Raw genomic sequence first — 25,315 nt, 5'->3', positions numbered from 1 at the left:
TAAAAAATCATTTGTTTGTAAAAAATAATTCAAAATAAATATGAGTCTTAATAGGTATATAAACTTTTTTAAGTTACATATTTGTAGAATAACCTAATATTTAAAGTAAAAGGTGTTACATAATTCAGTATTGTTAGAAATAAATTAAGTAAAATTATAACTTAAAGCCTTTTTTTTTTTTAAGTCTTTATTTTTTTTAAACTTCCCTTGAAATTTATAGAACTACCATTCAAAAAAAGGCCTTTAGTAAAGCTGCCATTCAAAAAGAGGGTTGTAACAGAAGCAACATCATTCCAATCAAACAAGAAACGGCCAGCATGCACAACGTTAAACACTTCGAGTAAAAAAGTCCCAAGTTCTAACATGTCAACAGAACTAAAAAAACAAGATTTTCTCAGCCTGTTTCAGGAAACGAAATCTCCGAAGAGTTCTGAACCAAAGCCAAGCTTCAGTAATCAGCTAGTTACGTCATCTCATGAAAAAGAAACTACGTTCAAAGAGCCTTCACTTCCATATTGGTACAAAGCAACTACTCCGCCGAAATCTCCAAAAAGCCAAGACTTTGAAAAAGAAACACCGGTAATTTTTTAATATTATACACAAACATTGTTTTAACTTAAATAATAAACATAGTTATTCAAGAAACAAAAGTATAGTTTAGTTTGACAAAAGTAGCATACAGATTAAGTTTGTAGTTCTGTGGTATAGTCATAAAATTTTTTAGAATTTTAAAAGCATAAAAAAGTTATACATTAACTTCATAATTGATTACTTTCAAAACTACCTTTCTTAACAGTCGACATCGATAAAATACCATAGTCACGTGAAAAACCAATCGCTAACTCAAGAAGATCAGCTAAAGATGAAGCAGTATTACATAGACCTTGCATCTATATTTTTAAAAGCCTCACAAGATGTTGTAAACGTACAAAGAAATAATAAGGTAAATTGATTGACTTATTTTTAATCAAGGAAAAAGTAATTTAAACAACTTGTTTAACATTTGAAATCTTGTTTTTTTTTGTGGTTAATAATAGTTTATTAAAACTATACGTTATAAAATTTTATTATCCTCTTGATTCGAACTAAAAAAGATAAATATTTTAAAAGTTAAACACGGATCAAAAATTATTTATAAAAAATAGTATTTGACTGGTTTCCATATTATACTAAAAACTGATGACTTTCCAGTTGATATTATTTTTCAAGCTAAACATTTTAAACTCTTTAAAAATATTTAAGTTCTAACTATTTTTATAATTAAAACAAATTAAAATTTTTATACTTATAGATTAAACTCAAGTTAATAAAACAATGGCTTTTGTTAATTATGATTAAATGCCACACCTAACTTAACAGTTAATTAATACTTTAGTAATTTAAAATGCAATATTTTTAGAGTCAAACTATGGTCACAACTCAGTTTGATCAAGGTGAGAAAAAAAGAAGTGTAGAACAAGTTATTGGAGGAAGTAACATCACAGATTGTTACAATAATTTTGTAAGTACTTTTGAGATTAAAGTCAACTTTAGAGAATAAACATGCTCATATAAAATTAGGAAAACGCAACTGGATACAGTATGGACGAAGGAAGTAATCTTTTAAACACTAAAGCGTTTGCGATGGAAAAACAAGAAGAACATCTTTTGAAAGAAAAAGGTAAATTAAACTGTTTTACGGTTTTTTTTATTTAACTTTTGTAACTTTTTTTATTATAAAAGTTCTGTTATTTGATTAAAAATAGACTAGTCTGTTTTAATTTTAGATTTGACTATAGAAGAGCTTTGGAATTTAAAGAAATTAGAAATTTTAAACAAGGTTAGTTTTTTCTATAAATGTTTAAAAAACCAAAAAATATGCGTTTTAAATTTATTTTAATTATTAACTTCAGTTAAATGTTAATAAAAATAAACTGTATACTAAAAATGATTAAAATTGAAAATAAACCATTACAAGCTGTAGAGTTTGTTCGTTTAAAGCTTTTAAAAACATAAAACTTTATTAACAGACTATTTAAATAAATGGAATGAAAAGTATGAAAATGTTATTTTAAACCAAAAGTGTAATAAAATATGTTATGTTTTGCATTTAATGTAAATGATGTAAATTATGATAATTGATAATTAAACTAAGAGGCTTACTGTAAATTTTACCAAAAAAGAAATGTTCAAAAATGTAAGTTTTTCGCTAGAAAATAAATCACAAGCCGCAATTTGCCGAATCTTGCTTTAATAGATATTCTGCTTTAATATAATTACTATCATTTTAATACTGATTTTAACTGAAACAAAATTTTATGGATAGATTTTTGAATATCATTAAAAGTATATAATAAAAAATTTAAAATTTAAACTTTTTAGACAATTATTCATTAAAATATTCATGTATTAATTGTTCAAATCATATCAGAGTAGTTTTTTTTTCAAAATATAATAAATTAGTAAAACTTTTAATACTAAAGTTGAAAGAATAGTATGTCTGTAAGTATGTAGTAATTACTGAGGTTTTCAGCTGGTAAAATACTATTTAAATTGAAATATGATACTTATTTAAAGTTTTTAATTTAAGTTAAAAGCAAAAACATTTGTCTATACCAGTAGAATCACATATGATGTAACTTACTTTCTTGACTTTAAAAAAGTTTATCGTCGTAGAGCGAACAGCAAAACTAGCGTTTTTTTACCTTCAAAAATTAAATTCAATGATACTTTTATTTAAATTTAAACTATAAAAATATAAGTTAGTTTAAAGTTAAGTCATTTTCAACTTTAGGAAAAAACGACTTACAAAAAGATACCACTGACTGCCATGAAAAGAGTTAACAATTTTGCAGAGTATACTAGTGATGAAATAAAAGAACACAAAAATGAAGGTTTCAAAGTGTATAAAAAAGATTGCAGCTTCACTGGGGGTGAAAAAGAAATCCAAATCTATTCATGCACAATGTGTAACGTAATTTTTATGGATAGTGAGTTGTATCGCATCCATAATATATGTCACAGTTCTGAAAAAAGTAAATTCAAATGTTTTACATGTGGAAAGAATCAAGACAATGTTAGGGAGTTTTACACTCACAAAATAGTGTGTATGTACAGTAAATAAATAAAGTTAAAGTAACTACAAGACAAATAACCGATGAACTACAAATAAAAAAAAGATTTTTTAAGTACTAAAAGCACACTTAAGCTTAAAAGACTACCGTTAAAACAATATTGTTTAAAACTATTTAAATAGCATTTGAAAACCTAACAGTAGTATGTCATTACTTTAGTGAACTATTTAACAACACGCACTAATGATTAACATTATTGAAATATAATTAAAGTGTAATAAATAAGTTTTTTAGTACGTTATCCTAAAAAATGCAACAATTATAATTAACATGTTTTATTTTCTTTCATTTTTCTTTTCATTTAACTGATTGTTTTATTACTAAATATTTAAATGATAAAAAAAATTATGTGTAATAGCTCGTAAGAAACTTTATAAGTATATGACTCGATAACCGAAAGGTTCCTTTGTACACCAGGTCCTAGGACGAGAACCAAGTATTTTTTATTTTTTTTCTGTTTTATGAAGCATTAGAGCATGTTTAAATTGAGTTTTGTTATTATTATTATTATTATTATTATTATATTTAGATGCTGCCGCTCAAGTTTCTTATATTTTATAAACTTGATGTTTTTCTAAAATATTTTTTGTCTTAAATTATAAGTTAAATTTTGATCTGTTTTTATTTTTAATTTTTAGAAATTTTTAAATTAAATATTCAAATAGTTTTAAGTATTTTTATAATTCAAAGTAAAATAAATCAATATCTTTTCAACTTAAAACAATTTTTATAACTTTTGTTTAAAAGTTTGTTTTTATATTTTGTAATGTTCTATAATTTATTTTGATAATAGTTAAACAGATCTACTTTAGAAATTTACGAACTTTTACAGACATTCTGTTATCATTGTTTATTTAGCAGTTTTAAACTACTAAATGTTTATAATGACAAAATGAAACTAAAAAATCTCTTATTTAAAAGTCAATGATGCTTTTTTAAAAATGATTAATAAAATATAAATTTATGATTTTTTGAGATTTAGTACGTACTTTATCAATCAAAGTTTTTTTTTGTGCTTGAAAACATTATTCGCTATTATTCTGTCGTAGCAAAATGTTTTTTAGTACTACAAATAAACTTCTTAAAAAGAAGATATAAATCTAAAAAACATACTTTTATAAGATTTTTTTTTCAAATTATTCAGACCAATTTTTTATTAACCATAACATTTTACTTTTAAACAAAGTCTTTGTTTTAATTTTTATTTAAAGTTATACTTAATCATATTAAAATTAACTTCAGTAAAAAGTTTTTAACAAATGTTCAATATCAAACTTTACAAATCTATAAAAATATTTACAATAAACACATTTGTTTTATAAGTTAAGTATCTCAGCATTTTATATATGTTGTTTTTAATTCTAACTCCAGTTTATTAATCTACAATAAACTATTGAGTGTTATATTAAAGGCACTTGCTAAACCTTGCTCCTAACAATTTTTAAATTATTATAAAAAATGTGTAAATACAATTAAAAAATATTTCTATAATTTTTCCATGCCTTGCTTTACCTTTTTTTAACACCAAGAAGAGTTTCTAGTTTCGATAAAACGTTTGTTAAAAACTGTTGTTTTTAATAAAAACTGTTGTTTTTAATAAAAACTGTTGTTTTTAATAAAAACTTAAAAAATTAAATTACAATAAATTGTCAAAATTTCATTTAAACTTTTAAGATTGTAAATATGTAACATAATTGTTATAAAAAAGTTTTTAAAGCAAGTTTGAACAATAAAAAGCAAGCAGCTACTTAATGAAAAACTATTCTGAAGAACTATAATTGATAACATTTTAGCTAATACAGAAGATACTTTACAAAGTTAAAGTTTTTTGTTAAGCGTGTCCTAATGAAAGCATAATAAACTAAAAATGTTATTATAAACTACGGTTTTCCAAATAAAATTTTATTTATTTCCCCTTGACATGAATTAAAAAAAAATTGCACCCAATTGTTAGATATCGGTCTTTTATTAATTAATTTTCCATTTACTTTTTCATCGCCTTAACAAACATCGACTTTAATTTTTCTGTTTTTTCTTATTAATATATTTTATTAGATATATATATATCTTTTTTATATCACTGTTACCCCTAACCCTTACCCTCGGTCGGTAAATTTTTTTCCTTTTCTTATAATTTTTTTTGTTTATAGTTTTTTATTTGTTTTTAATTTGTAATTATTTAATTTTACTATCGCCACTACCACTAACCCTTACTCTCGGTCGGTAATTTTTTTTTCTATTTCTTATTATTTTTATAATTTTTGTTTATTGCAATTTCTTTTTCTTTTTATCTTATATATTTTTATTACTCTCGTGCAAAAATGACCCTTCGTGCAAAAGTGTCCCCTCGTGCTAAAGTGACGCTCGTGCAAAAGTAACCTGTTTCCAATTCAACGGGATAAACAATGTAAAAAACAATTGTTTTTAACTGTTGACCATTTAGTTCAGGGTTTCCCAAACTCATTTACTAAATCGCCCCCCAGGATTTTAAAAAGTAATTTTTCTCTCGAGTACGCACTATTAAGCCAAAAATGTTGTGTTCAAAATGTAATTTAGTCTGGTACTTCTTGAGCACGCACTATTAGGCTGTGTTCAAAGTAATTTACAGGGCTTGAGAAAATAATTTACAGTTATTTTCTTATAAGCCCAGTAAGTGTATTAAAAGACTTAATTATTAAAAAGCTTTATGTATTCTGTAATCAATTCTGTTTAAATATGAATTATTTTGAAACTAATATACCCTCAGGTTAGTGGTGGACAACTTTTGTAGTCAGCAAGTGTCATATTTATTAAAAAATATTTTATAGTTTCAACTTCAAAAAATGTACTTGCAGGCTGCGTTTTTTAAAAATCTAACAAGAACTAAATTTTATTTGTTTTGCACAAAGTTTTTAAGTTATTTAGCGGGCCGAAATTTGACTGGATGTTGACCGTACGTTACCCATCTAAAATCTTAACTGAAACCTGACATTATAATAATATCTCATATAACGAGTTTCGGACATTTAGAAGTTAAAGCTAAGTAACTTATTTAAGCCAGTCAATATACTTAAATTATTTTATAAATAGGAATATTCTAAAATTACTATGCCAGAGATTAAAAAAAACTAAAAAAGAATGAACCGTTTATTTTATACATAATGGAATAAATATTTATACATTATTGCTGATATAGTTTAAGGAAGGTTGACCGACTGGTCCATTATCTCAGATAAAAACTGGTTTCATCAATAGCTTTTGTTAATACAGTAAAACTATTAATTTTAATGTTAAGACATATAATAAGCAAACTAGTTGTTAAGTTAAAATCTAATTTTAATTTTTTCAACTATTTGTTTCGTAGTAGAATACCATTAAATAGTGTTTTATTTGGAATAACCTTTAAAAAAATAAACCTTAATTCTAACAACTTTTTTTTCTTTATTTAAATTCAAAAAATAAAATTTAAAGGTTTTACAGTTAATTCTGTAAGTTAAAAATAATCTATAAAAAAAAAACTTTAACTAGGTTAAAATTTTGTTTTGTAACTGTAGCAGTCTTTTTGATGGCTTATTTAATTCTGTTTAGAAATGTATTTTTAATCTAGCTATCAGCCTATAATAAATTAACAGAGGAAAATAGTGAAAAATTAAAAACTAGGATTAAACTTTTAAAATAAACAACACATTTTAACCATAAAAATATTTTGAATTATGGTAAAACAAAAAACAGTTGTACTAATAGTTTAAAATTCCTTAATATATATTTTTTTACTAATAATAATTCAGCTTAAAAAATAAAATTTACTTTAAAATCCTTAAGTGAAAATTTGAAGTCATTTCAAATATAGATACTCTTTTAAAGACAAAATAATCTTTTGAAACAATAACTTTAAAGATTATTAAGATTTTTTAATTTATACACATTAAACAAGTATGTAATAATAAAAATCTGTCAAATAAATACCTTTCAAACAAATATTTTAATCACTATCCTATAAAAACTTTTTATGTGATGTAAAACTACAAATATAAACTACAAAATTAACCAGGTCAAAACAAAACTATTATTAACTTTAAAATATAAAGAACTTAATAAATACAGTAGACTTCCGCTTGAGTTCTTACTTTGAACAAAACCAAAAAGTGAGAACTGAAGAAATCATGACATTTTTTTTTAAACTGTAAATTTAAACATTTTATAATGCAACAATGTTATGAACAAACATAAAACCAACTAACATATAAAATAAGCATTCATTAAAAACAATAGACCTGTATAAGCTATTAAATATTATAAAAATCGTTGTTTTATTAATACTTACTTAGTAATAGACTTTATTTAAGTTAAATTTAAAAAAATATAAATTTGCATTTTTTTTTGTAAAAAGTGCGAACTTAAGAGGAAGTTTACCGTAATTAATATTCATTAGGCATTAAGCAAAACTGTTGTAGAATAAATAACGTAATAAAATTTTAACTATAAAAAGACTACTTAATTACAATACAAATCTGGTTAAATAAGAAATATTTAAAAAATCAAATAAAATAGAAAAATTTGCAGAAAAAAAGTATGCTACTGAAGTCTAATCTAATGTGAAGGATGAGCTTCTTGACTGCTTGCAAATTTTTCTAAATGTGGCTCTAAATCAGTCAAATAAAGCCTCAAGTCACCTCCTCTACAAATATCTAGATTAGATCTTTTGCTCAAGATGTTGATAATTGAACTGAAAGCTTTCTCAAAACATAGCTAGAAGGAAAAGCTATAAACAAAAATCTAACTTCCTACAAAATGATGGGATACTTTTGCCTTAGTTTTTGTTGAGTCCAAAAAATTTCATATCGTTCTTTGGAATAATTTACTTTAAGTTCAAGGTCAGTTTGTAAGTCTGAGAAGGTTTCCTGTTAGTCAACGTTTACTTCAAAAAGATCTGCTTCGAAGGGATCCATAATCCACTTCGGGACATTTAGTTTAAAATTGTTATTAAACCGTATATCAATATCACCTTTAAGCTGTTCCAGATGAGATGTAAACACTTCTACTTCACCTTCACTTATTTGAAGTTTTAAGTTTTCTAAACTTGCAAATTGTAAAACTGATTATTTTTGAATTTTTTCAATACAGTTTAAGTTAGTTTCTGAAACTGGTTATCTTACTTATGACTTTCAAAAGGGTCAAGTTTTTACCTTGTAAAGTTTTGTTCAGATGGTTGGACTTACCATATAAGTCTGATATATAAGCATTAACTAATTTTTTTAACAAGATTGTCTGTCAGTACCTTATCCTTTTCAGAAAAAAAATCAAAAACTGAATTAAAAACAGCCAAAAACCTTTCTAAACAGTTTATCTAAACAGTTTATATTTTCTTTAATAAAGAAACCTACCAATTTAAAGTGGTTCAGAAAACAAAAGTAACTACAATAAATATAATAACTGTTAGATTGATCATACAACCATCAAGAACTATCGACGCTGACTCAGTTTTGCTGACGACAGCCAAAAAGTTGCGAATAATACTACAAAAACTTCATAAGACAAATACATGTTATGCATTAACTGAAAACTGACATGTTAAGGGCACTGTTGGAAAAGTTGTTATCATAAACAGAGCTCTGAAAAAGTAAATTTATAATTTTTTCTTAGTAAAGTTTAAAAATAAAAACTTATATATAATGGGAGTGTGAAAATTGTATACTTAATTTATTTTCTAAAACGATGTTTTCAACGTTTATTTGATAAATAGAAATATTATATCTAAAAAAGATTAATTTTTTTACTTTTTACTATTGTTTAATATAGTTTGCAAAAAGAAACCATAAAAATAATTAAAGTCAAAAAATCCATCGTTAAGCAACTACTAACACTGAAAACAGTTCATATATGTAACTAATAAAGTAATAAATTGTGTTTTGTAGGTAATATAGAATGTTTTTAATTATTTAATAATCAATTGGTTTTTGTTCGTTTAAGTATTTCTTTTTGAATAAAAGTTCAAAAGAACTGAAAATTCTTACAGGGCTAAATATTGTTTTGTGAATAGATTCTTTAAAGTAAATTTTTTGCTATGATAATTAACCAAAATTAAAAAAAAATAGCACACACTGGAAATTGCTAAACATAAACTTACTTGTATGATCTAAAATCAATTCTAGTTTTAAAATCACTATGTTTCAAACTCAAATCATTATGTACATTTTCTTAAAGTTATAAAAAATTCAAAATAGTTAACATAGAGTTGGTAAACAAGGAAACTTAAAAAGAAAGTTCTATGAAAATAGTTTCATAATTTTGATTTAATTTTTTTTTTGGTAACATAGAAAACAACTTGACTGAGAACTGTTTCAGCTTCATACTTAGAGCTTTAGTGTCTACTGTTTCAGACCTCTTGCGTTTTATTTGCTTCTATAAATAATTAAAGTGAACTAGGAAATAAATGTCCGCTACTCAGTAATAATTAATACTTAAATTAGTATAAATAATTTTATGAAAGCTTTAACAGTAAATAAAAGAGCAATTTAATACCACTTCTTTTGATAATATTCAACAAACTTCTAGCTGTTGAACTAAAGAATTTTATGTTTTTATTAAATTTACTCTTAGTTATAATAAATATATAGATAACTTTTTAAACATAAGCTGATACTTTTTTTTAAATTCTTTAAGTTTTGAATAATTTATTATTATTATTTATTTTAGCGAGTGTTTTTGATTTGTATATTTTTTTGAAAATAGGCATTGCTTATATAAAATTATTTTTTTCATTATAAACTAATAGCACTTTGTAGTTCGATAATGTTATTTAAAAAAAATAAAACACTTTAAACGATTATTTTGATCGATTGTAAGTTATAATCAGTTTAACAAAAAGTTATAATAATTTATAAAAAATTCTATGAACCTAAATAAAAAGTTAATACAGTTAAAGTTTATTGAACGATGAAAAAAGACACTCAAAATATTTGGTCCTAGCACTTGGTGGACGAAGAACTTTTTAGTTATCGGGTCGCACACTACGGATACCTTTAAGGACTTGTCCAGGACAAGAAAGTACACTTTTTTTTTATAAATTTCAGAAAAAATTGAGAAGTACCTTAATCAAAAATGAAGTCTCATGACTATATAATTTGGTGGTCATTAAAAAATAATTTTATTGAAATTTTAAATGAAAGTTTTTATTTACTAAAAGTAATTATTTTGACGCAGTTTTATATATATTTTAGTCTTTATAAGCATTGACAATAAACAAAAGAATTGGTCAAAATTGTTTAGTTTTTATGTTTATCTTTTTCAATAGTTTTTAGTTTTAGAATAAACATATGTATTAACAAAATATTTTTGAACATAACTAGGTTTAGAATATTAAATCACAAATTTCTGTTTCACTGTTAGTGACTGAAATACAAATTAACGTTTTATTATTTTATTTAATTTTGATGAGTTAGAAATAGTTCAGAAGATTTAAAAGTTTTAGTTCAGTATGAATTAGCTAAAGACCTAATATTATAAAAATAAAAGTTTTTAATACTTTCATCTGAAAACAACCTAAACTTAAAAAACATACATTTTTGCAAAAAGTTTTAAACTTTGTTTATAGTGTAAAGTAGGCAATTATAAATGTTGTTATCTCTAGTATTATTGTCCTTGAAAAGACGTGAAAAGGCATCCATGGTCTGAGGACTCGATAACCGAAAAGTTTTTTTCGTGCACCAGGTCAAAGTACCAAATAATTTGAGCGTATTTTTTCATTGTTCAATAATCTATAAGCTATAATAAGTTCGTTAAAACTTATATAAACAATTTTTACTTCGTCCTATGAAGTTAAAATATAATATTCGATTATTAAAATTACAACTTCCTACTTTAAATTGATTTTTTTTTGGTTTTTATAATTTTATTGAATCTATTTTTTTTAACTAACTGTTTAATCGCTTAAAGATAGTATTTTTTGATACTTTAAAAAAAATGGGCAGGTAGAATTACACATGACGTAACATATTAATTTTTAACCAGAAAACGTTTATTGTTCCAAAGGTTAGAGAGTTGAAACTCATGTTTTTCACCTTAAAAAAAATTAATTTTGTCGTTTTGAGTAAGTAAAAAATAAGGTATAATAGTTATTACAAATGTGCTATATAACAACTGTATTTTAGTTTTTAAAAGTTTTTAAAAGAAAATGTTTATATATTTTAAAACATAAACTTCAATAAACGTTAAGATTAAATGTGGACTTTAGAAAAGATAACTGTAATGTTATACGTAATAAGTGTATTTATTATTTTTGTAGATATTGAGATACATATTTACCGTACTGTTAAATAGATAAAACCTGCTGAAGTCAATGCATTGAAATGACATTTAAAATAAAGATTATGAGTAAATGTATTTAAAATTTTACTTACATATTTGTATTTACACGTATAGAAATGTTGCAATGTACTACTGAGTACAAAATACTATTTAGTCACCAAAGCTGCAAAGTTTTACCAACAAACATAAAGCTATTAAAAAGTAAAAATAACTTTTATAATGAGCTAATTCTTTCTAATCAAAATTTTTGGTTAATTTTTAGAATATAGCACCTCATAAAATCTAAATTTAGTTATTTAAAGTCTAATTAAATTAGGGTCGTGAATTTAAACAATAAGGACATTTTTCAAAATAACTTAAATGTCACGTTAAACTTAAGTCAACAAAAAGAGTGCAAACAAAGTATAGACAAATCTTGTTGTAAGAAATTTTAAATATTGAGAAAATTGTTTATTCTTGATATGAAAAGAAGCTTTGAAATTCTAGGACTAATTCTCACGGCCACAAAAGCAACAAGTAGCTTTAAGTACCGAACAGTATTAACCTATTTCAACATTAACACTTAGTAAAAGCAACAACATTGTTTATTGTTATTTTTATTTTCAAAAGTTTTTTAACACGTCATTAAGTGAACGTGACATTCACGAATTAAAAATGTTTTTTAAACAAGTTTTATCCAAAAAAGTTAAAGTCAACACTTATAACATACAATTCTTATAACATATAACATCCTTAAAATAAATAAATTAAGTAGAAGCATAAAACAGCCTAAATGTCTCATTTTTGTAAACGTGGTATATTTATGCAATATAAAATATGAATTTAAAGCTATAGTAACTATTTTAAAAACAAACTTAATAAATTTATCAATAGCTTTTACATTATAAAAACAATGTTGTTATTTACAAGTAAATAGTTATTAATTTAGTTTCAAAAACTAAAATACTAAAAGTTGCACTGTAAAATATTAAATACTAATGACAACAACTTATTCATGACAAAATAAAAACAAACTATGTAATAGAGTAAGACTATACATTGTATTGCACTAAGCGTCTAACTATCAAATGCTAGAAACTTGAAAATACTTAGCACGATATTTTATTAAAAAAAATTATTAAATAAAATGTATAAACAGTTTAGACTAAATTTTAATTTGTAGCCTTTATAAATTCAATTAACAATATTTGTTGTTTTCATAGAAAATAAAAATAAAGCTTTTGGAATACTAAAATAAATTGATGATTTTTATATTAATAAACGGCTTTAAACTCGAATTATAAATCAAAAATATACAGAGTTTAAAAACTCAATTTAAAAATTTAATAGTTATCTTCTTAAATTTTCAAATTTTTTAATTGATATTTAAAGCTACATAAACAAAAAATACGATAAAGCATTAAGTACTTCTAACTAAATATTTTTTCTCTTTATCTACGGTTATTATGAAAGTCTATAAAATTTACAAAAAAATAAAAACAATTAAGTTTTCCATGCAAACTTATACAGAAATGATAATTTTTTTTGTAAAACAAATTTATAAATAGCAAAAATTGCATTGAAAAGAACAAAAAAATGGCACTCTTTTAATGGTCAATAGAGTATTATGTAAATCTTGCTAAATTTTGCAACTAAAAAGTTACCACCAATGTTTTGTGCAATCACCATTTTATTCTTACAATTTTTTTTGAATACAATACACCTTTTAAAATTATGAAAAATTTAACTTATATTAATAGCTAAAACTAACAATAACTAAGATGTTAAAGATAACAGCATTATTGTTTTTGAATGTCCAAGTACTTGACATAAAATTGCAAGCTTAAGAAAATAAACTATAAATATCTTACAAAGTTAAAAATAAAATACTTTTTTTCTTAAATATGAAACTTATAAAACTATAAAAATTATAAGACTAGTATATAAAGTTTTTCTTAAAACAAGAGTTTGCTTTAGAAGCATCAATAAGCTATTGGCAGTAAAATTTAAAATAAATATAAAAACTAAAATTGCACTTTTACTAATCAAAACTACTAAAACTTTTATTGACTAAGAGCTATGTAATTTTTAGTATGTTAAAAAATGTAAACGTTAGTTCTTCTTAAAATTTGTAAAAAGCACTGTGTTTAGTTTTAACAATCCCCTACAGTAGAAATTAAATTATCATTTCAGTCAACTTAAATCCAACTGCCAGTGTTTTTTAGCATAAAATACTGTGCTTTTTACCAAGCCTGGTTCTTTAACAATGTCCACTATCTTGTCTGGCTCGCCATCACGTTGTAGTTGGGATCGCATTTCGACCTGTCTAACCTCAACACATCCTTCCACTGTCTCACAAGCGTTGTCGGCAGTGACTTGTGGAAGGTGAACACTTTAGAGAGCCTGCAAGGCCCCACCGGTGGTGGGGAGATCCCCCAGCTTTTGAACCGCGGATCGTTATTCGGCTTAATCCCGCAGCTTTTTAATAAGGTGCCCACAAAAGCGTCGTCGATCGGAAACATTCTCATCCGCAAGCTGGCGGTGAAGATCCTAACTATGACGTCAGAGCTCAGGAGAAATCCGCCCCCTGACACGTAAGGAGGGTAATATTTTTCAGGGAACAGGTTGTAGGAAACGTAGTACTTCCACGTTGGGTCTAAGATGCGTAGGCTGCCGACTAAAACTGACCCGACAAACAAGTCTTTTCTTTTTTCCGGTGACAGTTCTTTTCGTAGATACTCGACAATGTTTTTTGTGTTCACAAACACATCATCATCACCTAAAAGAGTAAAAAATTTTACATAACTTCTATTTTCAGATACTTAATTTAAGTTGTATTTTTTAGTATTGTTTTTTCTCACACTTACGTAAAGTTTAGATATAGTTGCTAAATCTAGTTTTTTAAAGTTTTAACAATTAATAAGGTTTTTTGGTATACTTAGTGTCAACTTAAACTTTAAAATGTTAGTTTCTCTATTGTCTAGCTATATAAATGAATAACATGAATTATTTTTGTTTACTAATTTTCTAAAACTTATACTAAGAAATTTAAAAAGAAATATAAAATAACTTTTTTAAAAACATTAAATCATAGCTGTAAGCAGATCGTGTGGTTTTCATTTCACAATTCAGCTCCATAAAAAAAAAAGATAAAATTTAAGTAAACACTTTTTTTGCTTAATTACTTTTTAAAAATCAGATTTTTACTTCTTACAGCTTTTAAAGTTTTTATACGTAAAGGCTGTATTCGGCTTAACTAATATTAAATAAAAACAGAAACTTGTTTTAAAACAAACAGCTTATATTGTTTTTAATAATAACATATAAAATAACTACATAAACACGTGGTTAATTAATGAAAAAATTAAAATAAACTAAAATAATAAATACTTTAAATTCTATTTTTAAAACCAGTTTATTAATATATTTTAAGAAATAAACCTTTTTATAACGAATTTTTATACTAGTTTATGAATAAAGTACATTTATATATTAACCTGTTAATACTATGTACTACAACTGTATAAAAACAGCGATCTGATTATGAAATTTTAAGAAACTAATCTAGTTAATTTTTCTGTAAATTAAAAAAAAATTTGTTGTTTTAATAATAATATTTTTGAAGAACTTGTATAAAGTTAACAACATCTATCCTCAAAGTTCTCACCTTTGAAAACATAAGGGACATTTTGGCATGTTTTCGTAAACCATTGCAAAAAAAGAACTTCTTTCAACGTCAAATTTCCAAAGCTATCATGGAAGTCCCATTGCAAAATATCCATCCAATCTTCGTATTCTTTTTTCAGATTCTTGCTTAAGCTTTCACTCGTGCAACTGCCTAGCAAAAATACCAGCTTTAAATTAACGTTCAAATTTTGCTTGACCCAGGTTTCGTTTCCCCAAGTTTGCCGTACAGCGTCTCTGCGGTTTCTAGAGGAACAAGAAGATTTAACAGCCATCAGCAAGAAAATTTCCGAGTCATAGTCAAAGTTATCAAGTTTTTCAAAATCAACCGGAATTTTGTGTCCTCTTCCGCACTTGTTGGGAAGTTTTAGAAGTTGCGGGTAGTCTCTTTTTTGTGGATAGTTTAGCAGTGGCTCCTTCGATGAGCTTCTTATAGGAACTGGCGGAGGCAACTTTAGAAACCTGCTCATGTTGTACATGCCTTTGACGAACGGGAAATGGTTTTGAGGAATTTTAGTTGTTTTAGCGAAAATTGATTTTGTTGTAGCAGCATTAAAAGCAGCTGTTGTAAAGTAGTCGTTGTTTATACTTACATTTACTTTTGTATTACTAGTTGTGGTGTTTACAGCAGAAGACATCTTAAGGCTGACTGTATGATTTTTTTCTTTAGTGACTGCATTTTTAGTACTTTCTGTTTCAGTCGTTTTTTTAGAGTTGAGTTTTTGAGCAATGTCTGATAGATTAATATAGTTTTCAACTACTTTTACTGGTATTTTCTTAGCAACCGTAAGAACTTGAGGGCTTAAACGATTTGTTGGTGATTCTTTACTATTAACATCTTCACTTTCTTCTGAAATTTTTTTTGCGCTAATTAAAAGTTGTTTATTATAGCTTTCATCTATAAAATAAATAATATTTGGTTTTCTTCATACCTTTCTTTGAAAAACGTGTATACCAAAAAAAAGTTCTTTATCTGTTATCTTCCAAGATAAACTATTTTATTGAAAAAAATAAGTTTTATTATATTTAAAAAGCATAGTTTAAAAATTATAAAAAAGTAAGAAAGCTTTAAGTGCAACAACAAAATTATTTAGTAAAAACTATCAATTGTATACCTTTGTTATTGTTGAGTTTGAATAATTGGTATTTGTTTGTGATTTGATTACCACCGTCTGTAGAGTACTGAGATAACACAACTAAAAACCCAAATATAAAAAGTATGATAGCCCATTTTTTGACTCCTAATAGTTTTCCTGTATAAAAATATATGGTTTTAAAATATTTCAAGAATTAACCATACCAATTTTTTATCTTATAACCTAAAAGTGTTAAGTTTTTACACGTTAGTTAACTTGTAGATAAGGTAGTGTTATTTAACTAAACTACTAATTTAATCAACGCACAAACTCTTTATATAAAATAAAACTGTACATAACGATTTAAGGTAAAATATTAAAGTTGTATAACAATACAGTTGTTACATTATTTTGAAAATGATATTTTCAAACTGCAATTTTTATAAATCTTTAATATTTTATAGTTTATTAGATTATCTTATTATTTATTATTTAAGAATGAGAATATTAAAAAATGCTTAATAATGATTTTTTATAAGTTGTTGTAATACTCCTTTTAAAGAAATGTTTTTTTTTTGCTTAACTTAGATTAAACTAAATTTGTTGTTTTAAAAATAAATGTATTTAAATTTTTTTCAGTTAATATCTATCAGTTTGATGACTGAGAAAACCAACACAATTGTTTTATACTTTAAATTAAAATCTAAAATAAGATACCTGTCTGTTTTATGAGCAAACTTTTAATTGTTCTGCTAGAAATTAGAAACAAAATAGTTTAAAAACAATTCTAAAAAAGGAATGTAGAAAATAAACAGACTGTTGTCATGAATTTTATTTAGTATATACTTACTTTTAAATATGTAGTGTTACACAGATTAAATCAAAATTAAATTTAAAAAATCTTAACTTTAATTAATTAAAATGTAAAGTCTATTGAAGTTTAGTTTTAAATAAACCTAAAAAACAATTATAATGTGAGCTTTTTACCTTTTTTATTAATATCAAGGTTGTCCATAAACTAGTATTTGTTAAACTTTTTAGTTGCGATGTAAAAGCTCTACTTTCTGTTTATAATTTTAATGACTAATTTTAGTTGACTAATTATTAATAATTTAATTTAACTAAAACTTAAAGAAATCAAACCACAAAGACACTTTTTTACTAGTAGGTTGTTAAACTAAACTCAAAACAAAAATAAAACCTAAAATACTATTAATTTTTTTTGTTAAAATTTTTTTAAATAAAGACTGCTGAACTTGAATGAATATTTACATCAGCCTTGGCCTAAACAAATGAGAAAAATGATAAGTGATTCACACGCCTACTAAACAAATACTAACGCATTTCCTTATAGTTAATAAACATAATTTTTATTCAATATTTTTGACTTGTGTTGTTTAATAAGCTTTTGTAACAAACACTTCTACATAGAAAAACAGCATAATAGGACAACTATGTTTTTTTAAATTTTTTAATAGAAGAGTTTATTCGACAATAAAATAACAAAAAAAAAACTGTGTTTGATTTTGATTCAAAGTATAGTAACAAACAAATTTAATTTAGAAATGCCGCTAAAGCATAAAAACTTCTACATTTGCAAAAGTTTCTACATTTTTTATTTAGTATTATAAAACAAGTTTAAGTGGTTGATGTTTATAGCTGTTGAAAAATTTATTAGGTAAGGTTTACGATGACAAAAATAATTTACTTAGTTTAGAAAGGATCTGTTATCTAAACTCATTTTCGTGTAGCTAATACTGCTTTTATACTTGAAATATTTTCAGTATAATTATTTTTGCTAATGACAATCAATATGAATCTAATTAGAGAGTTTAAGGTGCAAGGTTGGTTGATGTAAATGCTAATCGATGATGAAAAAGTTTTGGTCATTTATCAAATACTCTTCTAGTGTTCATAAAAGCATGTAAATATGTTTTGTTTGTCTGGTTTTTTTAGTATTATCTTCTACAAAATCATTCAAACAAAGTTGTTAATGTGTTTTTAAATACACTAACTTAATGTATACATACTTAAACTTGACTACTTTATGTTTAACGTTAGAAAGAGTTTGAAAAAAAAAGTTTCTAAAAATGTTTAAGTTAGTTGTTTATGTTAAAATAAAATAAGTGTAACACAAATAAACTTTTAAGTAAGAATAAAATCTTTCTTCAAGCTTAGTCACCAAACTTTTTTTTATGGCACTTTATTCTAAATTTAGCATTCAATTAAAATTTTTTAAATAATTACAAACTTTAGCATTTAACAGTTTTATTTCTATCTTATATTTTTTTCAACAAAGTTTTATTTATGTATTTCTTAGTAGTTAATTGTTTCTATCATAAAAACAAATATTTTATGCTAACTTCTTATACTAAAGGAATGTTCAAAATTGTAAAAATTTATAAATGTAAAAAGGTTTTTGATTTGCATAACGTTATTTACAACTTAGAATTAATAAAGAAAAACTGCTTATTTTAAAATTGTTTTTTGTTTATTTTTGAACGAAGATTTTCAATTCATAATTTTAAATCCTTATCAATGTAATGTACCAATATTAAATTGATTACCTTAAAAAAAAAACCCTAAAAAATTTGCGACTTAAAACTTGCTAATTGAATTACTTATAACACTTTTATGTCTTAGATAAAATATTTATAAAGATTTAGAGCCTATCAACGTTTTTGAAACAAAAACTAATAGTGTTTACAGTGGTGTTATATAATTAAAAAGTCTAAATATTCATTTAGTAAAAAGTTCTCAATGATTTTCATTGTTTTATTAGCTCCAAATTATACTCTGACTAAGTTATAAAGTTTTTTTCTGTAAGAGAAAGTTTAAAAAACTCTTAAATTTACAAAAATCAAGTTTTTACATAGAAATCTGTGCTACAAATTTGTTAACTCACGAACTATTTTATAAAACAATGTTTAACAATGTTTATGTTAGTTAATCAATGAAATTAGTTAATTTCTCAGTTACAAAAAAATTATTAGAATTAAAACAAACATTTATAAAGACAAGGCTTAGCTCAAGTTCACAAACTATTTTTTACAAAACTTCAGTGTTTATCACATTCGACGATAAAAATTTCTCATTGAAAACGACTTGAAAATATTCAATGAAATCGATGTAAACTTAATTTGTTTAAATCCCAAGCCTCGTTTTTCTGTGAAAACGAAATTGGAAAGCAAAGTTAACTTTTTATGGAAAACCAAGTTTTTAATGATCAAAACAGCAACTATTGTAAAAATTCTACTAAAATATCATTATAAAAGAAATTTGAAAAATGACTTTCGTTTAAAAATATTTTTTATTTAATTACTTGCATTAAAACTTTTGTCGTAAAATAGTGATAAATATTGTAGTTCTTAAAATATCTGAATATATTTTGGGCTTTCATTAGCTATTTATACAAAACTTTATAGTTTATATTTTCAATCCTGTTTTTATCAAAATAAAGTGAAAATAAACAACTTATCTTTATTTTTTTTAAACTAAAAACTTTATTTGTAAGGTTCTTGTATATCTTACATTAACTAAAAGATTTATACAAATAACAATTTCTAACAAATTTTCAAAAATAAATAAATAATTTGATATGAACTACTTTAAAAATGTTATTATATAAAAAAAAGTATGTTTTACTATTTTTGATATATCTAAATCAAATCTGTAATGTTTGCAGCTATTTCAAATCTATCAAGTAAAATTTGTTCAAAGTTTTTATATCTAGAAAATAAAACACTCTGTACAGAAAACTTAGATAAATGAGTGAACTATTTTGAATAACAGCAAGTTTTCTGACATAAAAAATGAAATAAAACAGAACTGTATAAATCTAACATGTCGAGCTAAAAATAAAGTGTTAAAAACATAAAATCAAAACAAAAGCTTTCATACTTTACAATCATTTAAGTAGTGCAAATATTGTCGATAAGCTGATTTGAACCTTGCTTTTATCAAATAAAGGAAGTTGTTGATAATTTTTATTTTCTAGAAATTTATAATAAAATCAATAAACAGCAGGTTTTAAAGGAATTGAAACAAGTTTTATTTACAAAATATTTTAAAATTATATGGAATAATAAATCTATTTTAGTTTGAACACTAGAATATTAAAATAGATTTTTTTCTAATCTATAAAATACAACTTTTTAATAGTCATTTTGACTAATCTTGGTTCAAAATAAGTATTTTATTGAAAGAATAAAATAAAAATCCTACTACTTGCAATCACAAATATTCTGTTTAGCAACTAGAATTTAATATTAAGTTAACATATTTAAAATAATTTTTCACATTTAAATTAATTAAAAACTTGACTAACCTCCAAGTAAATATCAAAAAGTAAACGTAATATCAAAGTGATAAAAACATCTAGTAACTACAACATACTTTCATTGTTGTGTTGGTTTGAGTAAGATTGATTTTTTATTTTTGTCATAACTTTTAAAATAAACTAAAAAACTAATCAATAAGTACTAATCAATAATCATGTTTTGGTTTAAAAACAGTTTAATCATTATACAAGTTTTTCTAGTGAATCATTAACTAGCGAAATTTTAATACATTCCTTTAAAAACTACAAAAGAAAAAAACAGTTTATTAAAACTCTAAGTAATTTTCTCTTATTTAAAGCGTTTTAATATTAATTTTAAATTAAAATTTGTTTTTTTTTGTAACAATTTTTTTGTAATTGATCTTTATACCTTTGTACTAGTTTGTTAATTTTGGAATACATATTTTAAAACCAGTACTATACAATTTTTAAATTTTTAATTTGCCTTCTTAAATTTGAAATTTTGGTATAATATATGTAAACTTAAAAGCTATAAATAAGTAATGCCAAAAATGAAAACATTCTATAATAAAGTAACTATAATAGATATTGAACCTTACCACACAATCAACAACAACAACAACAACAACAACAGCATCCGAGACAACCTACGTCTGGTTTCGTCCTAGTTAGGACTCGTCAGGCAGGCATAGTCGCGAGAGTAGTGATAAATTAATAAAAAAGTAAGAATAAGCTTCAACAAATAACCAATAACTAAAATGCTCCACATATGTTATAGAACTAAATTGTCCATGGAGTATCACTTTTAACTACCTCATTTAAAACTCGTTCTTTTTTAATTGTATGTTTTCTATATTAACTCTTTGGTATTTTTCTAACTGATTTATTTCAAATCGCATGTATAATATGTTTATGATAGTGGTTATGTATCCGGTGGTAAGTGTTAGCAATAAAAATTTGACTAAGAGCTATTGCTAATGGCAAAAATCTATGATAAGATAATGTACAGGGTGTTAGGTAAGGAATAATATTTTCGGTACTAACAGGAAAAGTTTAAGGGTTTTTCTGAGCGCTTTGATAAATAAACTTGGCAAAAATTAACCTTGTTATTTTTCAAATAATCTACTTGATTTATCATTAAAAACGAGCTTAAAACGCAAAAGCTAGAATAAAACTCATTGCAATAAATGAAACTGTGCGAGTTTGAAATTAAAATTTTGATTAACTGCTAAAAAAATTAAAATCTTTCTTTAGCTTATTTAGCTGATTTTTTACATCTTTATTTTATCCTTTAAAATATTATTTAAAAAGTACTGTACATAACGTAATTTTAGTAAAGATTAGATTTAGTTAAACTAAACAGTTAAAACCAATCATATGAGTTAAATATCATAAAAGCTAACTTTCATCATCGTAGTGGTTTTAATTAACTTTTAACAAAAGTTAGAATTATCTGTTCGAAAAAAAAATTGTGCAGTTTTTGAATATATGTTATGTGAACTACTACAACAAATATGGTTTTGTATTAATTAGCGAATTATGTAAAACAGAACAGAGGCTTGTAAGGTTTTTTTTAAAACTTCTTGAAAATTAAACTCAATTTTTTTTTAAACTAAGTTAGTTCTTTTTATTAGTATAAAAATGTATTTAAAAAAATCTGAAGCGTTAATTAATGAATCTATTAAATTCCTTTTAGACTCTTTGAAAAATATTTTGATGATTAAGATATCATTGTAAAAAACTAAAAAGCTTAGAAATATAGTATAATAATTTTAAATTATCTTTTTAGTTATAAATTAATTTTTATTTTACTTTAAGCTCTAAACTTAACAATAAACGTTCTAAACTTACAGAAATATAACGAGACAAACTATCGAAATTTTATTAGAACAGAAAGTAAATAAATAATTTCTAAAAGCATTCTAAATGCTATTTAAATAAGATTTAAACTATAACCGATGAGCCCTACAGTGAAAAATATTTTTTGAATTTTTTTCAATTAAATCTCGTTAGGTTAATTGTTAAAAATACTTTAAATAGACTAAGACCAGCTTATTTAAAAACAGAACGTGCCATTTTTATTCACGTAAATATAAGAAATACAGTTGAATATCTAAAATCTATAAAAATATATAGAATTTTAAAGTTTACTTCATTTCTAAATATTTTTCAACAGATTTAATGAATATTTTTTAGTTTACAAAGTCTGAAACGTTCTAACATAAATGATAAACTTTCAAATCAGTTCATAATAGATTTGATCTAAGACAAGTAGAAATTCGAATTTGCCAAATTAAAATAATAAGTGTTACCTTAATTTTAAGTTAAAATTACTAGTAAAATTATATCTAAAGCTACTATTAAACGATGAATGATAAAAATTTCCAATTCGAACATTTTTGTGACATTTAATAAAAATTATGATTTGTAAATTTTGTTTAGGTTATAAGTATTGGTTAAAACTGTTGTGAAATTGTTTTTTAAGTAAATCTAATCTAATAATTATATCAACAAAAGCTTGTTCAGCAGATATTACTAAAATATATATAAAACTAGATTGTTGAAAACTAACTTTTTGAAGTAAAACTGTTAAGTAGAAGCAGATAATTTCTTTTAAAGCTTCGTATCATGATTTTGTTCATAAAGTGTTACAATTAAATCTACAAGTTTAAATTTTAAAATAAAAAAATACTATGCTAAAAACAATATTTTAAACTATATAGTATAATGACTAAATGTGTAAAGTTATTTTTTGGAGCAGACTCAATTAAACACTGTACATTTAAACTAAATCATTTTAATTATTATTTATGTTTTAAAAGTTTTTTTCTAAAAATTTTGCAGAATAAAAATGTTAAAGAATATACATTAACTGTAGAAGTATTTGTATTACATTCTAACATCTTACTAGTTTATAAAGTCTACTTGAGAATTATAATGGTCAAGTTTTTAAACTTGTTAGTTTGTTTGGGTTTAAAATAGCATTTTGTAACTTAAAATATTGTTTGAAGTACTTACATTCATTGTTTAAAGTTTTTCTTATAACCAAAACTAAACTCTGCTTGCGATTAAAATGCATTTGCACTAACAAACTAAACTTTTTTTGTTAAACCAAACGTTAAAAAAATCAACAGATTAAAGAACCTGGCTACAATTTTCTTTTATACAAACATGCTTGTTAAAACCATAGTAATCGATTCAAATTGCTAAAAACAATTTTTCTAAAATTTTGTTACAGTATTTAAAAAAGTCAGACTATAAAACTAAAAAATATCTTAACAGTTTTAAAGTGTAAAAAACATAAACCTCTAGAGCTACCTATATTTTTCATAGTTTTATTGTTCACTACGTAACACTGACTAAGAAGAATATCGTACTTGAATGACGGAATAAGAGCATTTTATATCCTAACAAAAACAATTTTTCAACACATATTTCCCACAACACTTTAGGTAAACTATAAGTAAATAAAAGTATAAAACTAATAAACTTTTGTTTTACTGTATAAGTTATTAGGAGTACCAAAATTGATGTTTAGTATTTTGATGGTAAATTATTTTATTCAAACTTTAAATTAAAAATTTAGTTAAAACTATTTGATGAGACTTAAATAATTATGCTTTAAGTATACTTATTTGTTTGAAATAATTAAAAAAAAAGCCTACCAACCAAGTAATTCTTAAAAAAAGCATTTAAAGATAAGTAAAGTTATTTTTTTTTTATAAACAACACTAAAAAAAACAACAAACTTAAATGGCTAATTATTTTATAAGTATGATTTGAGTATTTCATAAACTGTCATTGTTAATCAATTCAAAAAAGGATATCTGGCGTTTTATAAATATATCTTGCTTTTAATTTAACTTGAAAAATTTATAGTAGTAACCTTATAATAAAACGAATGTTTATGCACTGCTTTGGTTTATTACCTGGTTTCGGTGATCGTTAGCCGACCTTGTCAAATAAATTCAAAACAGTATAAACCAGTAGTAGTAACCTTAAAGAATAAGAGAAATTTTCTAAACTTATATCACAATTTTTTAATGAAACAAAAAAAAAATTTAATGTTAAGAGTCTACGCTATTAACTTAAAATGTCAGCTCTTTTACTATAATTGGCTAGTGCTAAATAAATTAACAAAAAAAAAATTTACAATAATTTTTAACGATAGTTAAAATATGTTTTGTATATATTTTAACAAGTTATATTTTAAATCTCAGTAAAATACATCACTTTTAAAATATAATCACAAGTGTAAAATCTTTGAGTTTTAAAATACTAACACTAGTTAGAAAAAACTAAATCAACTGTTGTTGTAAAACTGTGTAGGCGTTTTTTGTTATGTAGAAGCTTTAGGTACATTTTACAACAAAATCTCAATTTGTTTCGTGTTACTTAATAACAATACTGTCATACAGTAGTTTATTCATATTTTAACAGTGTTTAACAGTATTTTCATTATAAAATTTACAGAATTCATAGACTAAAGTAATCACGAATATGCAATAGTAACGCATTTAATGAAATTTTATGAGTAAATTTGTAAAATAAAAACTGGTTTGCGATATAAAAATTACATTAAAAATAAAAAATAAAAGATTTTTTTTTTAATTATTTGCTACACAGAAAAAGTTAATAAATTGAACATAAAAATGTGTTTAAAAACTTTAAAGTTTATTAGCGTTCTAAACTTATAGTTAAAACTGTTTCAAATAAAAAGAACGAATCCTAAGTTTGTATATCATGTTACTTCTTTTTCGCACCAGATTAACTGTCATCAAAACTTTCGTTCAATTTTTTTAATTCTCGATAGCTGCTATAATTGTGGCTAATATTCATAGATATTAATTTAATTAATATACTATTGTTTATAGTTT

General features: G+C 23.9%; 1 protein-coding gene across 1 annotated transcript; it reads right to left on the bottom strand.

Moving 5' to 3' along the window:
* Positions 1–13,651: 13,651 nt before the first annotated feature.
* Positions 13,652–17,482, bottom strand: LOC145832358 (UDP-GlcNAc:betaGal beta-1,3-N-acetylglucosaminyltransferase 7-like). Its single transcript, XM_082939676.1, has 3 exons — positions 17,479–17,482; positions 15,046–15,912; positions 13,652–14,157 (listed from the first exon to the last, which is right to left on the bottom strand). The coding sequence occupies exons 1-3, from the start codon at positions 17,480–17,482 to the stop codon at positions 13,652–13,654; spliced, it is 1,377 nt and encodes a 458-aa protein (XP_082795802.1).
* Positions 17,483–25,315: the final 7,833 nt, after the last annotated feature.

This window comes from Thalia democratica, chromosome 3 (genome assembly GCF_965202585.1).
Source record: "Thalia democratica chromosome 3, ktThaDemo2.hap1.1, whole genome shotgun sequence".
Taxonomy (NCBI): domain Eukaryota; kingdom Metazoa; phylum Chordata; class Thaliacea; order Salpida; family Salpidae; genus Thalia; species Thalia democratica.
This window is presented reverse-complemented; position numbering and strand designations above follow the sequence as displayed.

Bases quoted from the DNA above. Each gene is read 5' to 3' on its own strand.
- LOC145832358 (XM_082939676.1), bottom strand. The intron at 14,158-15,045 runs GTGAGAACTTTG...TTACTCTTTTAG, and splicing joins TGTCCCTTATGTTTTCAAAG to GTGATGATGATGTGTTTGTG.